General features: G+C 40.6%; 1 protein-coding gene across 1 annotated transcript in view; it reads right to left on the bottom strand.

The window, feature by feature from the left end:
- Positions 1-4,322: 4,322 nt before the first annotated feature.
- Positions 4,323-22,272, bottom strand: part of LOC134643605 (NACHT, LRR and PYD domains-containing protein 12-like) — a 37,768-nt gene continuing 19,818 nt past the window's right edge. The window contains exons 5-8 of the mRNA XM_065472016.1: positions 7,877-8,050; positions 5,669-5,842; positions 5,235-5,408; positions 4,323-4,559 (exon numbers count right to left, since the gene is read on the bottom strand). Of these exons, the coding sequence (XP_065328088.1) occupies positions 4,550-4,559; positions 5,235-5,408; positions 5,669-5,842; positions 7,877-8,050 (532 nt within the window). The 3' untranslated portion in view covers positions 4,323-4,549. The remainder of the gene's footprint in view (positions 4,560-5,234; positions 5,409-5,668; positions 5,843-7,876; positions 8,051-22,272) is intronic.

Below are 22,272 nucleotides of genomic sequence, written 5' to 3'. Positions count from 1 at the left end.
ATAAGAAATACTAATGGATAACCTGATATATGTGTTGTGTAAGCGTGTTCTCTCCATAACTCAAAATCCTTAACACAATAGATTGTCTGGATGTCCTGCCGGACAAAGCTTCCGACCCTCCACTAGTTGATCGAGCCCCCTCTTTAGCAAGCACAAAAATACAATGCATGTATATAAAAAGGATTATCTCTGCACCTGTAATAGAAAATGTTAATATGGGATTATGACAATACCTGTGATACAAGTTGCAACATAAGGCCAACAGCTTAAAGAAATGCTTTAATGAAATGATAATTAATGCAATGGTAATGATGATGATTAAATGAAATAATGATTAATGATGATTATTATAAACAGTAGCAGGAAATTATTTATTTAAACTCCACACAGCGTATATACGAATGTGAATCGCATCATTGGCTGGACTATGGGATAAGGTGGCATCGTTCTGATCCCATACGGGAGCAGCCAGTCACTGACTAACACTGCAAAACAGAATTGTTAAAGTATTAATTTTAATTTCAATTCAGGTTAGATTTTCTTTTGTGCGCAACGCAGATTTTCTGTGCGCAGAGACCGTGCCAGCAGTGCGCAATTGCGCACACGCGGAGCTTAGAAGGAGCGTTGTTGTGCTGTATGTTGGAGGAAGTTAGAGGAGGTAACACTAACTTTGTTGCAAAAATTTCACTTTTACACATAAATCTCAGAGCATCAAAAAAACACTGGTTATTATTTTAACTTCTACAAACTAAAGTTGGTGCTGCAGAGACCAGCATCACTCTGTACCACTGACAGCAGTTGTAAAGGAGGCCCTGACAGCAGAATATCCTGCTCTAGCCGGTCTAGTTTTGCAAGCAACTCAGAGTTTAGCACGGTCAAGTTAAAAACTAGACTCCTACTATTCTCTCTCAGCTTTATCAGAGTAGCCTCATGACCATCAGTGTTTTCAATTTTGTGGGCTTCTGGAGTGCTTGATGTTCTTGTTCTGTAGTGTTTCATCCTTTGAGTTTGGTTATCCATGTTTCTAGTTATGTTCCTTGATGTTAGTTCCCTTTATGTTCCCTGTATCCTGCTTAGAAGCCAAATCCTTTTTAGGATTTAGCTTGTATTTATCAAACTGACATGAACAAACAGCAGTTACAGAAATGTTTATATTTGCTGCACAAAGAAGACACAGCAGATACTGTCAGCAATGTTTCACATATTTCTTGATCTTATAGATAATTACTGCATTGAATGATCAAGTGAAACATTACTGTTTAATTGTTTTCTTTTTATATACTTCATGGATATGAATAATTAAAAAATAATAATTTCTGAAAGGCATGAAAGAAATTTGGACAAAAATGGAAATAATGTGTCACGTTGTCCTGTGAGAATAATTTTCCTCAAATAATATTTAGAAGTCTTTAGTTCTAATCTAAGACTTGTAGTTTGATCAGCAGAGACCAGAGCTCTGAAAATGATTATAGATTCTAGCTTCACTCCCTGAGACGGAACTTAGGAAACATTTAATTTCTATGTAGATAGACCTTGAGCCCTAATTATCCCCTGATGAAAATGAGGTTGTTGTGCATTGTCCCCTTTACTGGGATTGATGTTGTAATGATGTTTTACTGATGGGTTTTAGATTATGGAATTAATTTCATGTGTGGATATTTTTACAAGTTTCCTAAAGTCTGGTACAGATATCTTTGTACGTTGGAGAATAAGCCCCAAAATATTGGTTCAGCTCAGAGTGGGTCTCCATGAATAAAGATAAAGATGACACACAGTTATATAACTCTATGTACAGGCCATTTAATCCTTTGGTTTATATTATTAAAAGAGGAGATTGGGGTTGGGGGAGGGGGCATGTTTATATAGGCAGGGAGAGGAGAGGAACATAGTGAGAACAGAAGAATCACACACATATATAATAAATGAATAAATATATAAAGAGGAGCTACTGGAGCGGTGTGACTTATCACCAGGAGAACCCAGAGACGCTACAGAAGGTGATCTGTTGTCTGTGAAGGTTCTCAGTAATCCAGATCATCGTAGTGTAAGGAGCTTGGACAGAAACGGTCTGGACATCTTTAAGTTGCTGGAAGCTTCTCGGATGAGAGGTGAAACGTCTGAAAGGATGTTTCAGGTCATATTTATCCAGGAAAACACAAACATGTAAAGGAGCTCATCACAGTTCACTGACCTCGTTGGTCCAGGTTCACCACTGAAGTTTGGATTTTCAGGTTTGGACCGGTCACTCCTCACAGACGGACAGCTGGATCCTGCAGACTGTGACCTCTGACCTCTGCAGACACAAACATGTTTTATTCAATGATAAATTCTGTGATTTAGTCATTGAAGCAGCTGTGATCACACAGACTGCAGATAATGTAGCTGTTTTCTGTCAGTAACAGTCCTCTCAGGACTGCAGCTGAAAGAAGAAAAACGATATCATGCAAAATTAATCATTTTAATCAGATTCACTTAATGAAAACGTTGTGATATTGATCAGTGTGATGACTTACAGAGTTCAGATAATATGATGTGTGATGTAGTTTTAGGGATGACCAGATTCAAATGGGTTGCTGGCACTTTATAAGATTTAAGAGGTTTATCCCTCAAAACTTTAAATACAAAAAAGTTGCAAAAAATAGTTTACGACAACACGAGATTTATTTTGAGTGTCTTCATAGTTTTATTTTTGAGATACACCAAATTTTATATACTGCAGAAAAAACGAAAATAAATCCTGCAATGCAAATTAGCAGAGAAAACAACATGACTTTTAAAAACACCAGCATTGGATTATGAGGCCTATAAGTAAAAAACTACATTTTCCACGAACATGACGTCACTTCCGGTTTTGGACAGGTAATGGCGGACATGTGATAGGTCGCGCTGATGTCTATTTCAATGTAGGAAGTGTTGTGAACAGCTGATCGGATCGGCAAAGCGTGTTTCTGGAATATTGTGGGTTTTTTTTGCTGCAAGTGCTTTTATGCAATTTTTGCAAAGCTATATGTGGAAGGAAACCGTGACCTAGGACAAGCTGATGGCATAAGATGTAAGTACAACTCTGGTTTCATATGCAAAAAAATTAGTGCGCTAGCTTACGTGGTTCCGGTTCTACAGGGATTTAAAAATAGTTACGCAAAACGGAGCATGCCCGCTCGGACCGGCTTGAGAGGGTTAAGGTTTGACTCTCATCATCCACTGGAGTATAAACTGGGTGTCATCAGGATGCTACAACACAGAGCAAACACCATCCCCACAGACAAAGCTACCAGGGAAGCAGAAGAACATGACATCAAGAAAACCTTGAGTAAATGTGGTTATTCCAGCCGGACGTTTGTCAAAGCTGGGAAGGCGCCAAAAGAAAGCTTCAGCCGATCCAGGAGAGAAGGACAACGGCTGCCTAAGCAAAAACCTGTAATGATCCCGTATGTGTCAAGAGTATCGGAGCAGTTGAGATGCATTTTTCTAAACACCGTGTCTCTGTGGCTTTTGAACCCCAAAATACACTGCGCCAAAAATTGGTCCACCCCAAGGATCGGGTCCCCTGACACAGAGTAACAAAGTGTACGCTGTTAAGTAAATGGTAAATGGCCTGTATTTGTATAGCACTTTACTAGTCCCTAAGGACCTCAAAGCACTTTACACATTCAGTCATCCACGCATTCACACACGCTTTCACACATTTGTGATGGCAAGCTACATTGTAGCCACAGCCACCCTGGGCCGCACTGACAGAGGCAAGGCTGCCGGACACTGGTGCCAAGGGGCCTCTGACCACCACCAGAAGGCAGCGGGTGAAGTGTCTTGCCCAAGGACACAACAACCGAGACTGTCCGAGCAGGTCTGGATCGGATCCACATGAGAGAAAAGCAGGAACAAATTCAGTCTGAGTCATTCCTTTGATTCCAATCAGCACATTTATTGATCATTAGTATCCACATTAAACATTAAGCACTGATTCATCCACTGAGGCTCAAACTGCACAAATACATGAAAACATGATATTTATGATTCAAAGGTGTTTGAAAGCCTTTCCAGGGGAGGAGGGTCTGAAGCCAGTGTTGGACAGACACTGTGCAGAGGCTGTAGAACAGGGGTGTCAAACTCAAATACACAGTGGGCCAAAATTCAAAACTGGAACAAAGTCGCGGGCTAACATTAATATTTATTGAAAAAAAAAATCTTCCTCCAGATATAAGAATGAATCTTTTCTTATGGAGTCAAAAAATGTTTGCAGAAAAACTGAATATGGAACAAGCAAAGCTTAATACTAAAGGATATATATATATATATATATATATATATATATAATACCAGTAGGCCAGCTCTAATAGTAATTTGGTATGGCTTCGCGGGCCAAATGTAATTAGGCTGCACTTCTTCTCATTCCTCTGTCAGTCACTGCTGGATGAAGCTCTCCACTCCACCTCCCAGTAACTTGGCCCAGTCAGACCGTCTCTACACACAAGCTGCTGCTGCTTCAACCTCTCTGGATCATCAGGACACAGCTGCTCCTCTCTCAGTGCACACACCATCCTGTTTACCATCACCACCACCTGCAGAGAGAAGGAAAAGCAGAGGAAATAAACAAGTGTTTCCAGAGACTCTTCATCAGCTGTCAGTCAGTGATGCAGCACATCCAGTATAAAGAACAGCAAGGACTTCAGTGCTGGGACTGTACTAGGACTCATTGTTGCTTCACTTTTTCTAATCTTTGGATTTTTATTGAAGTTGATGAAAATGTTTTTCCCTCCTAGTTTTAGTTTGGACTTTCATTCATTAGAAGAACCTTGGTGTGTCCACTCTGAGCTCTGTAGGAACCCCAACAACAGCCCCAACGATCCAGATGTAATGGTTCCAGCTGTTAACTGGAGGAATTTCATCCAAACATCTGGTCTCACTAAATTCTTCCTTACTTACAGACTGTGTTCTTCACTGCTTTAAATTTGAAAATGAATGCAGTCATTGGTCTGCGTGCTGCTCTTTTTAGACAGCTGATTGCCTGTTGTCAGTGTTTGATCAGAGCCATTACTATGGTTATCAAAAAGGTGACAAAAAGGCAGAAACAGGAAGTGTTTGTGTCCAGTCCTGAAGCCTGTCATCATTCTCCTCTCACAGCTTCACTGAGAAGCTGCAGCTTTACAGGAAACTGTGGATCTTTGTTTCATACTGACTGTGTTTAGTACAATACTGCTGACAGCACCACCCACTCACTCCATCACTCTACTTACTCCAGAGTTTCCAGTCTGTACTCTGGATTCTTCTTAAGATCAGACAGCTGTTTCACATCTGGATCCTTCAGGTTGTTCCAGCTCAAGTCCAGTTCTCTCAGATGGGAGGGGTTGGTCTTGAGTGCTGCTGCCAGATAATCACAGCTGATCTTTGACAAACCACATCTCCACAATCTGTATAAAGAATGAAATATGTAAGTTTATTAGATAAAATGTGCTGTCTGTAAAGCATATGGCCTTTTTGGTTTGGATTTCAGTGTCAGACAGACGTCAAGGTGGAATGAAGAGTTTTAGAGTTTCACAGTGAATTTTTCAGTGGAGGATTTTTCTTCATCTTTGAAGGATTGAAATGTGAACATTGTTCTGCTACAGTCAATGGACTAAACCAGATGTCTGCATTTTAGTGTCAGCACAACTAAAACATGGTGACTGACCTCAAAGTTTCAAGTCCACATCCTGGGCTTTTTAGAAAACCACACAGCTGCTTCACTCCTGAATCCTGCAGCTTGTTATCACTCAGGTCCAGTTCTCTCAGATGGGAGGGGTTGGACTCCAGCGCTGCTGCCAGATAAACACAGCTGCTCTTTGACAAACCACAGCTCATCAATCTGTAAAAAGAATGAAAGATGTAAGTTTATTAGACAAAGTGTGAGCTTGAAATCATTCATTGTTTCCTAATCTGTTCAGAGCTGAAGAAGTTTCAGAATGTAGAAGTTTAGAAAATGGAAACTCCAAACAGCTGAAGCCATCAGGAGCAGCTTCGAACAAACACAACAAGAGAAAAAACTCTGAATTTTTCACATTATTTATCGTGAAAAACAGTAAAAAGACCTGAAAAAGTCGTGTTTTTCCTTCAAGGAACCACATGGCTTCAGTTTTTAATTTGAAGTGTGAAAGAAATGGACATATTTGAAGTCCATCAACACCTTTTCCCAGTCACATTATTAAAGCAGACAAACTACAAGCTCATTTTCATTCCAACAAGTCATCTTCTGACCTGAACTAACAACACTGGTCTCTATGTGCAGCTGGCTGTGAGACCAGTACTAAGGAACCATCTACAAAGTGCAACACTGAAAGAACATCACACACAAATTTGCTTCCAGCAGTTTTACACAAACATCTACTGTCATTATTTTCACAATACTCTGTGGAAATATGATTACATTTTGTGTATTAGCAGGACGTTATTGAATCATAAACCAAACAAAATGACTGACAAACATGTTTTTACAAACTCATTGTTGGACTTTGATCAGCAGGATAACCCTGATATTTAAAGGCATTTTAGTCTCGGTGCATGAGAGTCAACTTATTACTCAATATTTATGGATGATGTTCTTTCAGTGTTGCACTTTGTAGACAGTCCCTGAGCGCTTGTCTCACAGTCAGCTGTTCATAGAGACTAGTGTTGTTGATCCATGTTCTGTATGCACACTGTGTGCCCTGTATGTCTGATTATTGAAGAAGGAAAAGAAGCCGAGCATTCAAATCCTGCCGAGGGTCCATCACACATTTTTGCCCAGGGCTCTGTAAGCTGAACATCCAGCCGTGGCCACACAGAGCCATCATGGATTTAGTGTAAACAATAAAATAGACAGTGATGTTTCCAGATCTAATCCTGAAAATAATGACATTAAAATGATGTGATTACATGGAATGGGAGTGTTTCAGATGTGACGATGTATTCTCACAGGATCCAATGTAATTTTAAGAAATCAGACCTTAAAATATGTTTTCTAAAATTAAAGATAATTTTATACAAATGAAAAACCAACTACTGTGAACCAATATCTCTCTACATAGGTAATCATTATAATTGAAAGAAATTTTAATCATAATTTTCCTGAAAGATGGATATGGAGATTTTAAATACTATTTATTATGCATTGTAATTAATGCCCAGTAGACACCATACCAGGTAATTTGGAAACGGTTTTCTTCCCATGCGCGAAACCAGGAAAGTGATCACCAAAAATGGAGATAAAAGTGGCCACAATAAATATCCAAATCAGTCAATGTGGAAAAAGAGCTCAAAGGGATCAGTGCTCACAAACTCCTCAAATTCACTATTTGGATTGTAGCAAAATATGAATGGTGTATTTGTGTACCTGGCACTATGATTCTGAACACACCTGCTATTGATGGGACACTGACTCTTTTCTACTCTGGGAGTGAGAAATGAGAAATTGGTTTTATGGTTGATACTCAGGCTTTAAATATCCTTCTGGCCTTCTAACCCATCTCTGACTGCCTGGCTGTCTTCACTATCAACAGCACCATCAGAACCCACATCATTTTTGTCTGGATCAGTTGGGAATCAGTATCAGTGACACCGTGAGCCCAAAAACTGAGAGGAGCAGGCCTCTTTTTGGCTACATTGACTGCTGTGGAACAAATGGCCTGCTCATCGGTGTGTCACACAAAACATGCCACAGAAAACATGAACCGAACAATACTTCTGTTTTACCAATTAAACAAAATATGTGACTGTAAAAAATCTTCAGACGTTAATGAAGAATCTCCTGAGCCATCCAAAGATAAAGAAAAGGTAACTTGCCAATTGTAAAAGGCTCGGTTGTTTATAGAATAATATCATTCAGACTTTAAATGTTCAGCAGTGGGAACTTTTGGATCCTGACCTGAGAGTTTCCAGTGTACAATGTGGACTCTGCAGTGCAGCAGACAGAAACTTCACTCCTGAATCCCGTAGGTTATTGTAACCCAGGTCCAGCTCTTTCAGAGAAGAGGACTGGGAGTTGAGAACTGAGGACAGAGCATCACAGCTTCTCTCTGAGAGTTTACAGTGACTCAGTCTGAAAAAACAAAAAAATAGAATAAATTAAATCAGTCAAATTATTTTTTTAAATGCCAGCATGCAATACAATTAATGGTTAACTAAACAGCTTCTTTAAAACACAACTGTTGTTATGGAAATTTTAACAATAACCTGCAAACACCTTGGTGAGCATGATTTGAAGTAAGTTTAATAACATATTGCAATATGGAGAGACACTGGTCAAGCACCCAAGCAGTCCCTGATGATGGCTGCCTCCTTCATATCTTATACACTGTTAAGATTCAGAAGTTAAGGAGAGATATACTGGAAATCCAAATAACAACACTGGTCCGGCCGGGTGAAGTCAAACAGATGAGTTTATTGAACACACGCGTGGGAAGAAGCCCACAGCATCACATATGCGGGGTTCTTCCCCAAAAATACACAGAGAATGGTTTTTATAGCGTCGGAGTATAACGCCTCCGCTTGTGTTCTAAGAACATAATTTGTATTTCTAAGAACATCATTTGCATCTTGTACAGACAATAATCAATATTTTTAGAGCTAATTGCAGACACAGAAGTTCCTCTTTCTGGCATCTTCTTTCCAAATATGGCGATGACTTTGGGCCCTGAGAGTCCCCCTGGACTCGACTTCCTCTTTAGCACATCTTCTGTCACCTGTTACCAAGTAAACCCCAGTGCAACAGGTTGCAACAAGAAGCTGAATAGATTCGGGCCTTTGCTCAGGCCTGTTCCTACGTTATATGTACTATATGTGTTTTGTAAGCCTGTATGCTATTTTAACCTTAATGTAATGTGTGTATACAATGATTACGGCTGCTCCTGTAATACAAATGTTAATGTGAGACCAACAGGTTTTAATGAACATCTCAATGCAGTATCAATGCTGTAAATTATATTGTTAACGATGCAGGATATATTATAGCAGTAAAATAATGTCTTCAATTCCACATTCCCTCTCTTGACGTCTCACTCAGAGACGTCACCACACTGCTTGTGTCATTTCTCTGACCCTCTCTAGCAGTCCTCTGGCTAGGGAATTAAACAACCTCGGGTGTTCGAGTTGGTCGATCAGAATATGCAATAGTATATTACAATATTTTATTAGTATATTACAATATACTACTATACTACTAATACACTAATTTATTATAATGTTTTATTTATATTTCATTTTGTATCCATCAAGGGCTTCGCGCGATCTGCACTTTCGCCCTTTCCCAATCTGGAGACATTTTCCTTTTCACACACTTTCCTTGGGTTAACAATCAACACAACCTTAATGTACCTTATGCATCTCTCTATTTCATTTAATATGTCTTCGTTTCAATTATCATAAAACACACTTTCTTTTTTTTCTTTTTTTTTTGATGTTATTGTAATGTGGTGGACAATCCTAAACCTCCATGATTTAGCTTCCATCCGCAACAAATAAATCAAACAAATAAGCTGTGACCGGTCCTAAATCTACTTCCTTCACCCCCTTTTCACCCAGTTTAGTTTTCTTTCAATCCTAGTTTAAACTCTTCCTGACTTTTGTTCATTTATAATCTTAAACATCACTTATTTTAATCTACAACATTCTAACAGTCTTAAAGCGCTGCTTTCACATATATTTCCTGTTGCTCGCTCTATTCTCCCTTATCTGACCATCAACATCCTGTACTGTCACAGCTGCATGTAACTCTGACCTAAAATCACCTTTCACAAGAAAAAACACCCATTTTAATCAACTAAGTGTAAACATATAATCAATTACTCCTTAATAAATTTCATCCTAGCTAAAAGCTCCCTAGAAACAACATCTGTGTGTTAACCTGTTTTGATATAGTATTTTATTTCATTTTGCTGCTCTTAATGTAATGGTACATTATACTTTATTCTTTATCAAACCTAGCCAAAATATATAAGCTTTCTCCCCTTTGCTTCTGGTTTAAAGCAAAAACCTTGGTCACTTCAACAAGCATTCATTATTTTGTAACTGCATTCATATAATAAGACTCATGTGGGGCTGCATGTGTTATCTCAATCTTTTACATGTCACACAGTTTAGTTACAAGCAAACTCCTATTCAGTTCCTCTTTTCTGTCACTTGTTATTGGGCCAACTCAAATTCAGATAGAAGCTAAAGGAATTTCAGGTCCTTGGCCTCAAATCAATACTGTCATGTGTGTTAAGAACTCCATATGTCTGTAAGCGTGTGCAATCCTTCAATAACCCAGGTCATTCTCACAGTAGATTGGCTAATCATGAACGCTGACCAAAAGTTTTTAACCCTCAAGAGACGACTTCTTGAGCCACAACTCCTTTAAAGGCACAGAATGCAATGTGTATGAAATCATTTCTATGTATATAATCTTCAGTGCTATTCATTTGGGTCAGTGACACTTTTAACATCCTCATAAAAAGCTCTCCTCTACCCTAGAAATAAATCTATTTAATATCTGTTTCTAAAGCCTACATTATTTCATTTTAATCCTTTCTTTAGAATTAACAATTTCTGCCTCGGTGCTACCATATCTAAATTATCAACAAACCCCAATAGTTATAAAATCATACTAAAACCCATTTCAATCCCCCTTTTTTATTTGGACTTCACATGTGTGTCCAAATAAAACTCAAAATGCGTCACCCGGGCTTAACAAATTAAAAGGGAAAAAAGGTTAGGCATATCATCTCTCCAAACACTTCAGCCATCCTCCTCTCAGGTACTTCGCTCCGGCCCTGAAAACCTGTGTTTAAGGAATAAAATCAATTTAATCATCATGACACCTCTCCTCGAACTCCTTGCTCCTTTGAAATCTGGATCCTTGGAAATTCCTGGAAACAAAACCTGTACTTTACATTCCATAACCAACTCCCCTCTCTATCATCCAATCTGTGTTATAACAAAAATAAACTTAAAACAAAACAGTTATCAATCATGTGTTACTTCAGTTAATTGTAACATCTGTAATATCAAAAAATATTTCCCCTTTAGCATTTGTCTAGAGCAGAACAATATAATGTAATACTATAATCTAACCCCAGTCAGTAAAACAAAAATTTTCTCAAAGCAACTCAAAAATCAGCATCCCCAGAATTAAGTCTTCCACTCGTCCTGCTTATGACAAAAGCAAAACAAAGCATCCCATTTCTCTTCCTGGCATGGTAAATCGTTTGTCCACATTTATTCACCCCCACCTTGGTCCAGTCACTCACATTCACTCACACGCATTCACACGAGATATTTGCTGATATGGAGCCTTCCACGCAAATAACGAGATACTCCACATCAGCAAGACGAGCTCATTCGTTTGTTTTATTTTGTTTTTTCCTTCTAAGAAAATATTTCTCTATACTTTTGACTGGATTGAATCGCTACAATCCTTTTAAACAGAGACTCACAGCCAATCAGGTCTCCTCCTCAGCCAAATATAATCTGTAACGCCCACCTTATGTTTGTTCTCCCAAGAATTTTGTCAGCGCTGTTAGTTCACTCTCTTTCAGGCCTGCTTCAAAACAAAAATTCAGAAAAAGAGAGCTGATTATTAGCTCATCAAAACACAAAACAAAATCACCTGACAGGTTTTCCTTTTTTTTTTTTAAAAAAAAGTGCACTGTTACAAAACTAATGGGCCCCCTTACACATCTCCATGTTTATTAAAACTCCCTCTATTAAAATAAAAACACAACAACCTCAAAATCATACACAATCTTAAATGTCACCCGTTCAATACACCGAAAACCTCGTCAAAAGCTGCACCGTTTTCCACACAACAATGGTCCCCCTTTACAACAACGTATCATCACTAAATTATAAATTTCCTGTCCAAATCTGCCCCTCTGAACAGACCTGACCACCGTAATCAATTATCCTGTTACTTTACCCTTATATATTTCGCCAAATAATCCTCCCCAGTCACCACTCTATTTCCTCAACTGAAAGCCTCAGCCACACACGCACACAGGAAGCTTCATCGTCACCGCTCACTCCAGCTAATTTGCATACTGAGTCATATCTCAACAGGTTGCCGTGACAAGAGAAATGCCTGTTTAAACCCTAACACATTCTTGAATCATTTTCACTTTCTTTCTATAATAATCACTTGCTTTGATCAATCAGTGCAAGAGCACTCCTAACTCACTCTTACAAAAACTACTTTAATCACTTTTCTTTTGTTTCTTCCATACCTCACTCCCTTGTCATACAGCTTCTTTTGAGTCAACTTCAAACTTTAAGTCTATTTTATTAAACATTCAAACCATTCTATCACTCATACAATTAGCAAGCTGATTAAATTGCATGTGTTTGTGTTCTTAGCCAAGTTTGATCAATGTTTACACATTAATCTTCATGAGCTTATCTTTGTCTTCTTAAGGTTAATGCATTTTCTATTCGTATGTATGGTTTTGCATATGTTTCTTTTTCCTGATTTTTCAGACTCCTTCACAATTCTCCACTTAAACAGTCAGTTTGCTCTTTTCCCCAAATCCTTGCTAACCCAAATTTTCATTTCCCACCTTAAATAACAGCATTCCTTGTCTTCAGCCACGAGTCAGAGCTTGCTTGTGACGTTCAGGAACACCCGTCTGTGAACGATTCAACCAGAAACTTACTGAACATGTCCAGTAATGTTAACCTACAACTTTCTTCCGACTGCTGCATCTGGAGAATTGGTCCAGGTCTGCTTTGCTCCTAAAAATAACAAAACTAAGACATTTTCATTATCATCACGGGTGCCTAAACGACCCATTTCTCTCTCTCTGGTCAGAAATACCAACTTATGTCATGTATGTAAGCATGTTCTTCCTTGCGTTATGTGGTCATGTAAATGCAGTGTAAGCTGTTTTCTTCGTTGCATGCCTTCATTGTGTTCTTCATTACATTTTTATGTATTCATGTTAATGTACACTAAGTGTAAGCTGTTTCTTCATTGCATCTTACGTTATAATAAGGTTTAATTCATGCATCTTTTCTCTGAATTCTTCATTCAAACTATCTCACTTCTGCTTCTCTCCAAAAATAATTTCACATGTAACAATTTGTGCATGTGTGTTTTCTATTCATTAATATAGTTGTCAGTTGTTTTCTTTCATTATTTTTACCTTTTCTATTGTTTACCTCTTTGTTGTGACGTGGTGGACATCCCTAAACCATCATGAGTTCAGGCTTCAATTTCAACCCAATCATATCCTGTATTCTCCCAGTCGAACTCATCCTGGTTCACCTGACCTTGGTCCCTCTCTTCACAGTGTCCTGTACGGCCTTCAAAGCTCCAACAAACACAGTCTGTTTCTTCACTGTTTTGATCTTTCAGTATTCTTCTTTCTCGTTAAGTTCCAGTCTGGCAAAATATCACATTCAGTGCCTTCGACTCAGTGCCCCCCAGTCATGTCACTGTTCCTTACCAGCATCCAGTTTCCCCGTGCATGTTTGTCACGTGGTTTCCTTCATTCTGCTTCTCGAGTCGTCATCCAGTCATATTTTCTTTGCACTGTTTTTCTTCTCCATTCATCTTTTCACTCTTCTCTTCCAAGATTACTTCAAGCATGGCAAATATGAAACTCAATGCCCAATGCTTTTCCACAGTTCTTTATCCCACTGTTCAACTGCCCAGCCTGTAATTCACAGTACATGTTGCATCACTTGCTTTTCTTACATGGTGCTGCTGGTGTCGTCAGTGTTAATGGTTCGGTTCCTTTTGTCTGCTGTTGATCCACGATGTTCTGTCGGTCTTCATCAGGAGATTAACTGGCCTTTGAGCTTCTTCCCAGGGTCAAGGACAAAGTGACAGGTGAAGCTATAAATTTTAGCCAAAAAGTGGCCTGTTTTTCCCAATTTTTCTCTATCCTTTTTGTCACTGTACTCAAAGTTCCAGGTTGAGAGAAGTCCACCTGTATTAACACACTAAAGCATACAATTAATATCCTTTTCATTTCTTTTCTTTTCTTTGCTTCATCTACCTACAGTTTAACTCGTCTGTTTCTCTTCTCTGGGTACACACTTGTCACAGTGAGTTTCCCTTTTATGGGCATGTAGTTCCTGTTTTTTCAGACTAATTGAACTCTTTTTTTGTTTTTAACGTCTACAAACCCTCTGTAATTCTACTAACTCTTTATCTAAAATGTAGCATTATCCACACAATAATTTCATAATCGTCTCATACACACTACCTTTTATATATCGCTCCGACAAGAGTTCAGGAATATAACTCAAAATACGCTTTCCTAAGAGTATTTTAGACATGCTTTTCATAATCAGAAAAAGCAAGTCAAAAAAACAACTGAAACCTCTAATCATTCTCACATCACACACATAACTTAAAAAATAAATAAAAATAAAACACACCAGCATTTGTGGCTCAAAATAGGTTACTTCTTTAAAATAATATGTTGGTCTTAAGTACTGTACAATGCACTCAATATATATATATATCTATCATAAGTCAGTCAACTCCTATACATCCACAGTAATAAATTCACACTCTATTTATACAATTCTGGTAAGCAAAACCAGCATCTCAGTCACAGGCTTTTAGCCATTTTTCAAACAATAGTTATAAAGCTCAATAAGATTCTAAACTGAAAGCAACAGTCTCCATGCGTGTCACCACTCCTCATTTGCATTCTCACACACACACCATCAGTGCACATCCGGCAGTGCACTGCTGACTCAGAAACTCCTTTCACACAAAAATCTCTTGTTTTATATTACACAGACGTCTTATAATTACAACTGCACAGATTTTAGGCCTTTTAGCTCCTACCAAATTTCGATAAATTTAACATAACGGTCCAACCGATAAAGTCCCAGACTTTTTTGCGACCAATTCACCGGACCAGCTCCAACCGTTCCGTCCAGATTTCTAGCCCTAACTTAATTTACAGGTAGCCAAACAAGTGCAGATAGGGGACTTTAACCCCTAGCAGTTTTGAAGGTTCCCAAGTTCTTCCCGGCTGTCGACCGTACTATCCCTACTCGCCGGTAGGTCAAGGGTCAGCGTCCTGCCCAGGAGCAAGCGTTACCAAGGAGAAAAATGCGCTTCTTAAGGGTCCCAGACTCCTCGTTCTAAAGTAATTTAGACGAATTTGAAACAACAATCTACACCCAAAACAGGATTACGATTGAGGACAACCCTTAGCAATTTTGGAGGTTCCCAAGTTCTCCCCGGCTGTCGACCATACTATCCCTAGTCGCCGCTAGGTGAAGGATAAATGTCTTTATCCAGCAGGGAGCGTTGCCTCCGAGAAAACTTCTTAAGGGTTGAATGACCAACGGGACTTTAACCCACACAATGACCAAATTCCCTATTTTCTACGTGAGACTCTAACTCACTTTCACTGTTTTCCTTTTCCTTATTCTCTTTACTCAGTACTGTTATTTATACCTTCCATTATCCTTATTTCAACTTGTAAACCTTATGAAACTTTCAATAAAATCGAAACAGACATTCACCAGTAATTTCACTGAGTAGACTTTAATTTATAATGTCCAATTTGGCACAGTTTGGAAATAATTCAACAGGTAGTGCCTTACCTTTATATAAGCCGGCTTATGTCAACTCACTTCGACCACTGATTCGTGTCTCCCGTTCGACCACCTCGGACTCTGGACCTTTTATACTTCCAAATACAGTCTCCCCCTTAACCACCGGACGAGCCCCCAAATGTTAAGATTCAGAAGTTAAGGAGAGATATACTGGAAATCCAAATAACAACACTGGTCCGGCCGGGTGAAGTCAAACAGATGAGTTTATTGAACACACGCGTGGGAAGAAGCCCACAGCATCATATCTGCGGGGTTCTTCCCCAAAAATACACAGAGAATGGTTTTTATAGCGTCGGAGTATAACGCCTCCTCTTGCGTTCTAAGAACATAATTTGTATTTCTAAGAACATCATTTGCATCTTGTACAGACAATGATCAATATTTTTAGAGCTAATTGCAGACACAGAAGTTCCTCTTTCTGGCATCTTCTTTCCAAATATGGCGATGACTTTGGGCCCTGAGAGTCCCCCTGGACTCGACTTCCTCTTTAGCACATCTTCTGTCACCTGTTACCAAGTAAACCCCAGTGCAACAGGTTGCAACAAGAAGCTGAATAGATTCGGGCCTTTGCTCAGGCCTGTTCCTAGATTATATGTACTATATGTGTTTTGTAAGCCTGTATGCTATTTTAACCTTAATGTAATGTGTGTATACAATGATTACGGCTGCTCCTGTAATACAAATGTTAATGTGAGACCAACAGGTTTTAATGAACATCTCAATGCAGTATCAATGCTGTAAATTATATTGTTAACGATGCAGGATATATTATAGCAGTAAAATAATGTCTTCAATTCCACAACACGCACAGACAAAGACATTCCACAACTCTCACATGTTGGCCCATCTCACAGGGGGGCAATAACTTCAGCCCCATCCTTAAAACCTCCTCCCTCACAAAGAGAGTTGTGACCTTTTTAACTACTGAACATAACATCAACAACATTGTGCACTCAAAGAATTCCTCCTTCTACAGTCAGAAGGAAAAAAAACTGTTTCGCACTTTATGGTCATATTCTATCCTCTGAGTCCTTTGTTCAAAGGATGCCAGTTATATAAAGAAAACACAAAAGTATTAGATTATAAACAGGAAAATGAAACAACATTCGTTGTTCATCTGCAAAAGAAAACTTTAACATTAGTTACATTGAGTTATCCATTCATAAGAACCTGTTGTTAAAGTAAGGAAGCCATTCAGTGCGAGACATATTTCTCCACTTAATCATCAAATCCATCAGCCCATGTTTCCCAATTTAGTAACTGTTTCTTTGATAATAAAAAACCTCATCCCCAGCATTGTAAGGGATTGAGGCAGACACCTCATTTACCATTATTAGTCCTGATTCCTTTTCCCCATGACAAAACAGAGAAAACCGACTCATAGTGTGTCAAAACAGTTATATTTCTGTATTTAATCATCTTCCGGAAGAGAGAGAGGCCTGCACAGCTCAGACGCCAGTTGCAAGAGCTCTCTAACATTAGAATCATCAGCTGTGACTTATATGGTGTTATTTCGGTACTTTGCACGTCACACAGGCTTGAACTTCCGGCGCCGCTCCGAGCTGGCAGCCAGTATCAGCAGCTCCGACCTGACCGAGTCCTTTTTTCTCTTTAATATATGTTTCTCTGTTGTTTTGTGTTTACTGTTTTTGTTTTTCTATTGTGGACTGCTGTCCCCCACAATGGAGCTCAGAATTCTATGGACAATGGTATTCTTTATTACATTTTTCACGGCGTCTTTGTCCGGAGAGCGCGTGGAGGTCCGACCTCCCATTGTTTACAGCAGGGATCAGCTGTTAGCCCTCGGAGCCTCCGCTGCCATGCCTACCGCCGAGCAAGCTAACATCCCCCGTGAGGTGAGGAGGAAGAGACGCGGTACTCGGGCCGGGATCGGGCGTCACAGTAAAGTTAGGAGGTACCGGCCAGCGATTCCATCTATTATTATGGGGAATGTGAGATCTCTCCCCAATAAAGTAGATGAACTGGCAGCCCTTACCCGACATCAGAGGAGCTACAGGGAGTGCAGCCTGATGTGCTTCACAGAGTCGTGGCTAACTGCGCTAACTCCGGACTCACACGTAAACATGGATGGTTTTCATCTGATCCGGGCCGACAGAACAACGGAGAGTGGTAAGAAGAGAGGAGGGGGTCTGGCTGTGTTTGTGAACAATAGATGGTGTAACTCTGGGCATTTATCTATCAAAGAGATGCTATGCTGTAAGGACATTGAGCTGCTAGCGGTTAGCATGAGACCGTACTATCTACCGCGAGAGTTTACACGCGTGATTATGATAGCTGTGTATGTCCCGCCCTCTGCTAGCGCTGCAGCAGCCTGTGAGGTCCTGCACACTGTAACCAGCAGACTCCAAACACAGCATCCTCAGGCCCTTTTCCTGATCTCTGGGGACTTTAATCACATCTCCCTGTCCTCCACTCTCCCCACCTTCACCCAGTATGTTACCTGCCACACCAGAGACAATAAAACATTGGACTTATTGTATGCCAACACCAAGGAGGCATACAGCTCATCACCTCTTCCTCCCCTGGGGGGCTCTGATCACAATCTGGTTCATCTCCAGCCTGTGTATAAACCTCTAGTACACAGAGAACCAGTTGTGAAATGCACAGTTAGGAAATGGTCGGCAGAGACTGAAGAGGCCCTGAGGGACTGTATCCGTTCTACTGTGTGGGACAACCTCTGCAGCCCCCTGGAGGATGACCTCAACAGCATCACAGACTGCATTACGGATTACATGAACTTCTGTGTGGACAACACCGTACCCATCAAAAAGGTACATTGTTTTTCTAACAACAAGCCATGGATAAATTCTGAAATTAAGGCTCTCCTCAAGGAGAAGAAGAGAGTGTTTAGATCTGGAGACAAACAGGAGCTGAGAGTTGTTCAGAAGAAGCTGAAATAGAAGATAAGGCAAGGAAAGGAAAACTACAGGAGGAAGATGGAAGAGCAGCTGCAACAGGACAACATCAGAGGGGTTTGGAACAGCCTGAAGACATTCTCAGGACAAAAACCAACCCCCCAGGCTGCAGGAGACTTGGGGTGGGTGAATGACCTAAATAAATATTTTAATAGGTTTGATCAACCACCCACCCCTCCCACAGCATCGTCCCCCCCTGCTGCAATCTCCTTCATCTTCAGGGACTGCCTGTCCTTCATTTCAGGACTTCACACCTCTCAGCTTCACACCTCCCAGCTCCCAGTCATTACACCCACCCCCGGCTTCTGTGGACTCCAACATACACACCCCTCCCCCAAAATCCACTCTTTCTCTCTCAGCACTTCAAGTGAGGAACGAGCTTCGCAAGATCAAGGTGCGGAAGGCTGCAGGTCCGGATGGCATCAGCTCCAGGCTCCTGAGATGCTGTGCAGATGAGCTGTGTGGCATCCTAGGTCATCTGTTCAACCTGAGCCTGTCACTGGGGAAAGTCCCGCAGCTGTGGAAGACCTCCTGTGTGGTACCGGTACCAAAGACCTCCCATCCCAAGGACCTCAGCAGCTACAGGCCGGTAGCCCTGACATCGCATCTGATGAAGACCCTCGAGAGGTTGGTTCTAAACCATCTGCGCCCCCTGGTGAGGTCTTCATTGGATCCGCTGCAGTTTGCTTACCAGCCTGGCATCGGGGTGGAGGACGCCATCATCTACCTCCTGCACCGAGCTCTGACTCACCTGGAGAAGCCTGGAAGCACTGTGAGGATCATGTTCTTTGATTTCTCCAGTGCTTTCAACACCATCCAGCCATGACTTCTGAGAGACAAGCTGGAGCTATCGGGAGTGGACCACCACATGTCCCAGTGGATACTGGACTACCTCACAGAACGTCCACAGTATGTGAGGTCACAGGGCTGTGTCTCTGATACACTGGTCTGCAGTACGGGGGCACCACAGGGAACTGTGCTGGCACCGTTCCTCTTCACCCTCTACACTGCAGACTTCTCCATCAACTCCCCACGCTGCCACCTACAGAAGTTCTCTGACGACTCTGCCATAGTCGGCCTCATCACAGCTGAGGACGACTCAGAGTACAGACAGTGGACTCTGGACTTTGTGGACTGGTGTCAGCAGAACCACCTGCTGATCAACGCCGGGAAAACCAAGGAGTTGGTGGTGGACTTCCGGAGACGCAGACCCACCACACTGACACCGGTGAACATCCAGGGAGTGGACATTGAGATAGTGGACTCTTATAGGTACCTGGGTGTTCACCTGAATAATAAACTGGACTGGAGCCACAACACTGATGCTCTTTACAGGAAGGGTCAGAGCAGACTCTACCTGCTGAGGCGGCTGAGGTCATTTGGAGTACAGGGAGCGCTTTTAAAGACGTTCTATGACTCTGTGGTGGCATCTGTCATTTTTTACAGTGTTGTATGTTGGAGCAGCGGTTTATCGGCAGCTGAGAGGAAGAGGTTGGATAAACTCATCAGGAAGGCCAGCTCTGTTCTGGGATGCACCCTGGACCCAGTGCAGGTGGTGGGAGACAGAAGGACTCTGGCCAAAATAACATCTCTGATGGACAGAGTCTCCCACCCCATGCATGTAAATGTTGCTGAACTGCAGAACTGCTTCAGTGACAGACTGCTGCATCCTAGATGCATGGAGCGTTTCCGCAGGTCCTTCCTCCCTGCAGCTGTCAGACTGTACAATCAGAACTGCTCCCAACAATCATAGATGTTTACATCAGCACTGTAACTGCAATAAGTTAATCAACCGATTCGCACGACAACCTGGTTTGCCTCTTATCTATAGTTATTTTTATTTAATTTAATAACTGTACAGTACTCTCTGTATATAGTAATTTTGTCCTTAATGTAAATATGTAAGAAAAATTGTGTATGTTTCTGTCCTGTGTACTGTTTGTTTGTATATGTGTCTTTTTGGCTGCTGTTACAACCAAATTTCCCCTTGTGGGACAATTAAAGGATTGTTCTAACATTGCTTATATGGAAAGTTCCTCTTTTCTGTGTCTTGATTTATTAATATGCCTTGTGCACTAAAACTTCCTGTTTTTCAGTCTGGCTGAGCACTTGTTTGTGAGTCAAAGGTGGCCTTGCTCTACAAGCCTTCATTAAGTACATAAAACAATATAATGAGCAGATACACATTAAAATATTTCTTTTATTCCTAACACCATCAAGGACAGTACATAGGTCTGAACCTGAAGGTAAATTAATACCACAAACATAAACTAACTTTGATGTTAGTGCTTCTCAAGGTCAGGGGTAAAACCCAGAAGTAGTCGTGTATTTCCAAACAACCACAAAACATCAACCCTTCTGAGCTAAACAGAGTGATAGATCTTTATTCTCAATCTACGCAGTGTACTGTACTCTTGCTGTTCTAGGGCAATTAACCCATCTTACACACTTGCAGATCACCGTTGCAAATCTCTTTTTTTTCTTTCCCTGGAGACCCTGGTCAAGCACCCAAGCAGTCTCTGACAATGGCTGCCTCCTTCACATCTTATTTACAGGTACAGACATTTTCAAACAAAGAACATTCCACAGCTCTTACATGTTGGCCCATCTCACAGGGGGTCTATAACTTCAGCCGCATCCTTAAAACCACCTCACTCACAAAAAGACATGACCTTGTTTTCTGCTTGGCTGTTACCTAAGATTTACATCTATGATAAGCAAAAGGAGTCTCACTATCTGATTAACATCTCCCCTGAACTTGCAATGGCCCTACTGTGTCAGTGTGCAAGTGTGATAGAGCATAAGGGCCATTTGTGGTGAACAAGCATACAATTAATACCTTAAAAATCATCTAGATTAGGAGATGTTGCCTGATCTGAATTATGTTCTAGATCCAATCAAAGCAAAAAGAGAGCTGTTGTGTGTCCAAGGTGAACAGGAAGAATATTTACATGCACAAAGTCCACAAAATAGGTATGGAACACACACTTTGCCCATCATGTGTTTTATAGGCTGTTAGGAAAAGGTTATCCAGACTAACATGAATGTGTTTAACTTCTAATTAAGCTCAATAAACTAACCATTAATAGTGATGAGAAGGTTTGCTTTAGAGTGTTTATCATCAAGCACTGACAAACAGGCACCATGCTGGCAATAAATGGCATGAAGTCTGAATTGTTTTTTGTTGTTGTTGTTGTTCTTGTGTTTTTGTTTGTTTGTTTTTTTTAATCAAGATTAAATTTTATGGCAACCATTGCAGAGATGACCAGGGAAGGTGTGCTTAAAGGTGAAGTAGCTAAAACAGCTCATTTCAGATTGAAGATGAACTAATGTGCTGCACCAAAGTCTGTGCCAACATTTTGCCAAACCCCACTTGGCAAAAGTGTGAAAGACAAACTCAGAGAAAAGCAGGTTCAGGGAGGGACAACCATCTGCTGCAACCACTTTGGAGTGAGGGGAGACAGCAGGCCAAAAACAACAAAGTCACAAAAAACACACTGTGGAAGACAGAGGCAGAGTTTAGTAATGTCACATGAAGGGTGTTTCCAGGAATGGTGGACCCAAAATGCAGACTCACAGAAACAAAAGGTGAACTTAAATACAGCTTTAATGCTGTATTTAAACAAACAAAAAACAAGGAGGAAGAGTCCAAAACCAGGAAACAAGAGCCCAAACAGAGTCCAGGGGCTCGACTAGGAGTCTGACTGCACTGGAGTCCACAAACAAAACTGTTCAGAAAGTCATCCCAGAGGTCGTCGACAAAGGAGTG

This window comes from Pelmatolapia mariae, linkage group LG15 (assembly GCF_036321145.2).
Source record: "Pelmatolapia mariae isolate MD_Pm_ZW linkage group LG15, Pm_UMD_F_2, whole genome shotgun sequence".
In the NCBI taxonomy this organism is placed as follows: domain Eukaryota; kingdom Metazoa; phylum Chordata; class Actinopteri; order Cichliformes; family Cichlidae; genus Pelmatolapia; species Pelmatolapia mariae.
Note: the sequence above shows the minus strand (reverse complement) of the source record. Positions and strands in the feature narration are given on the sequence as shown.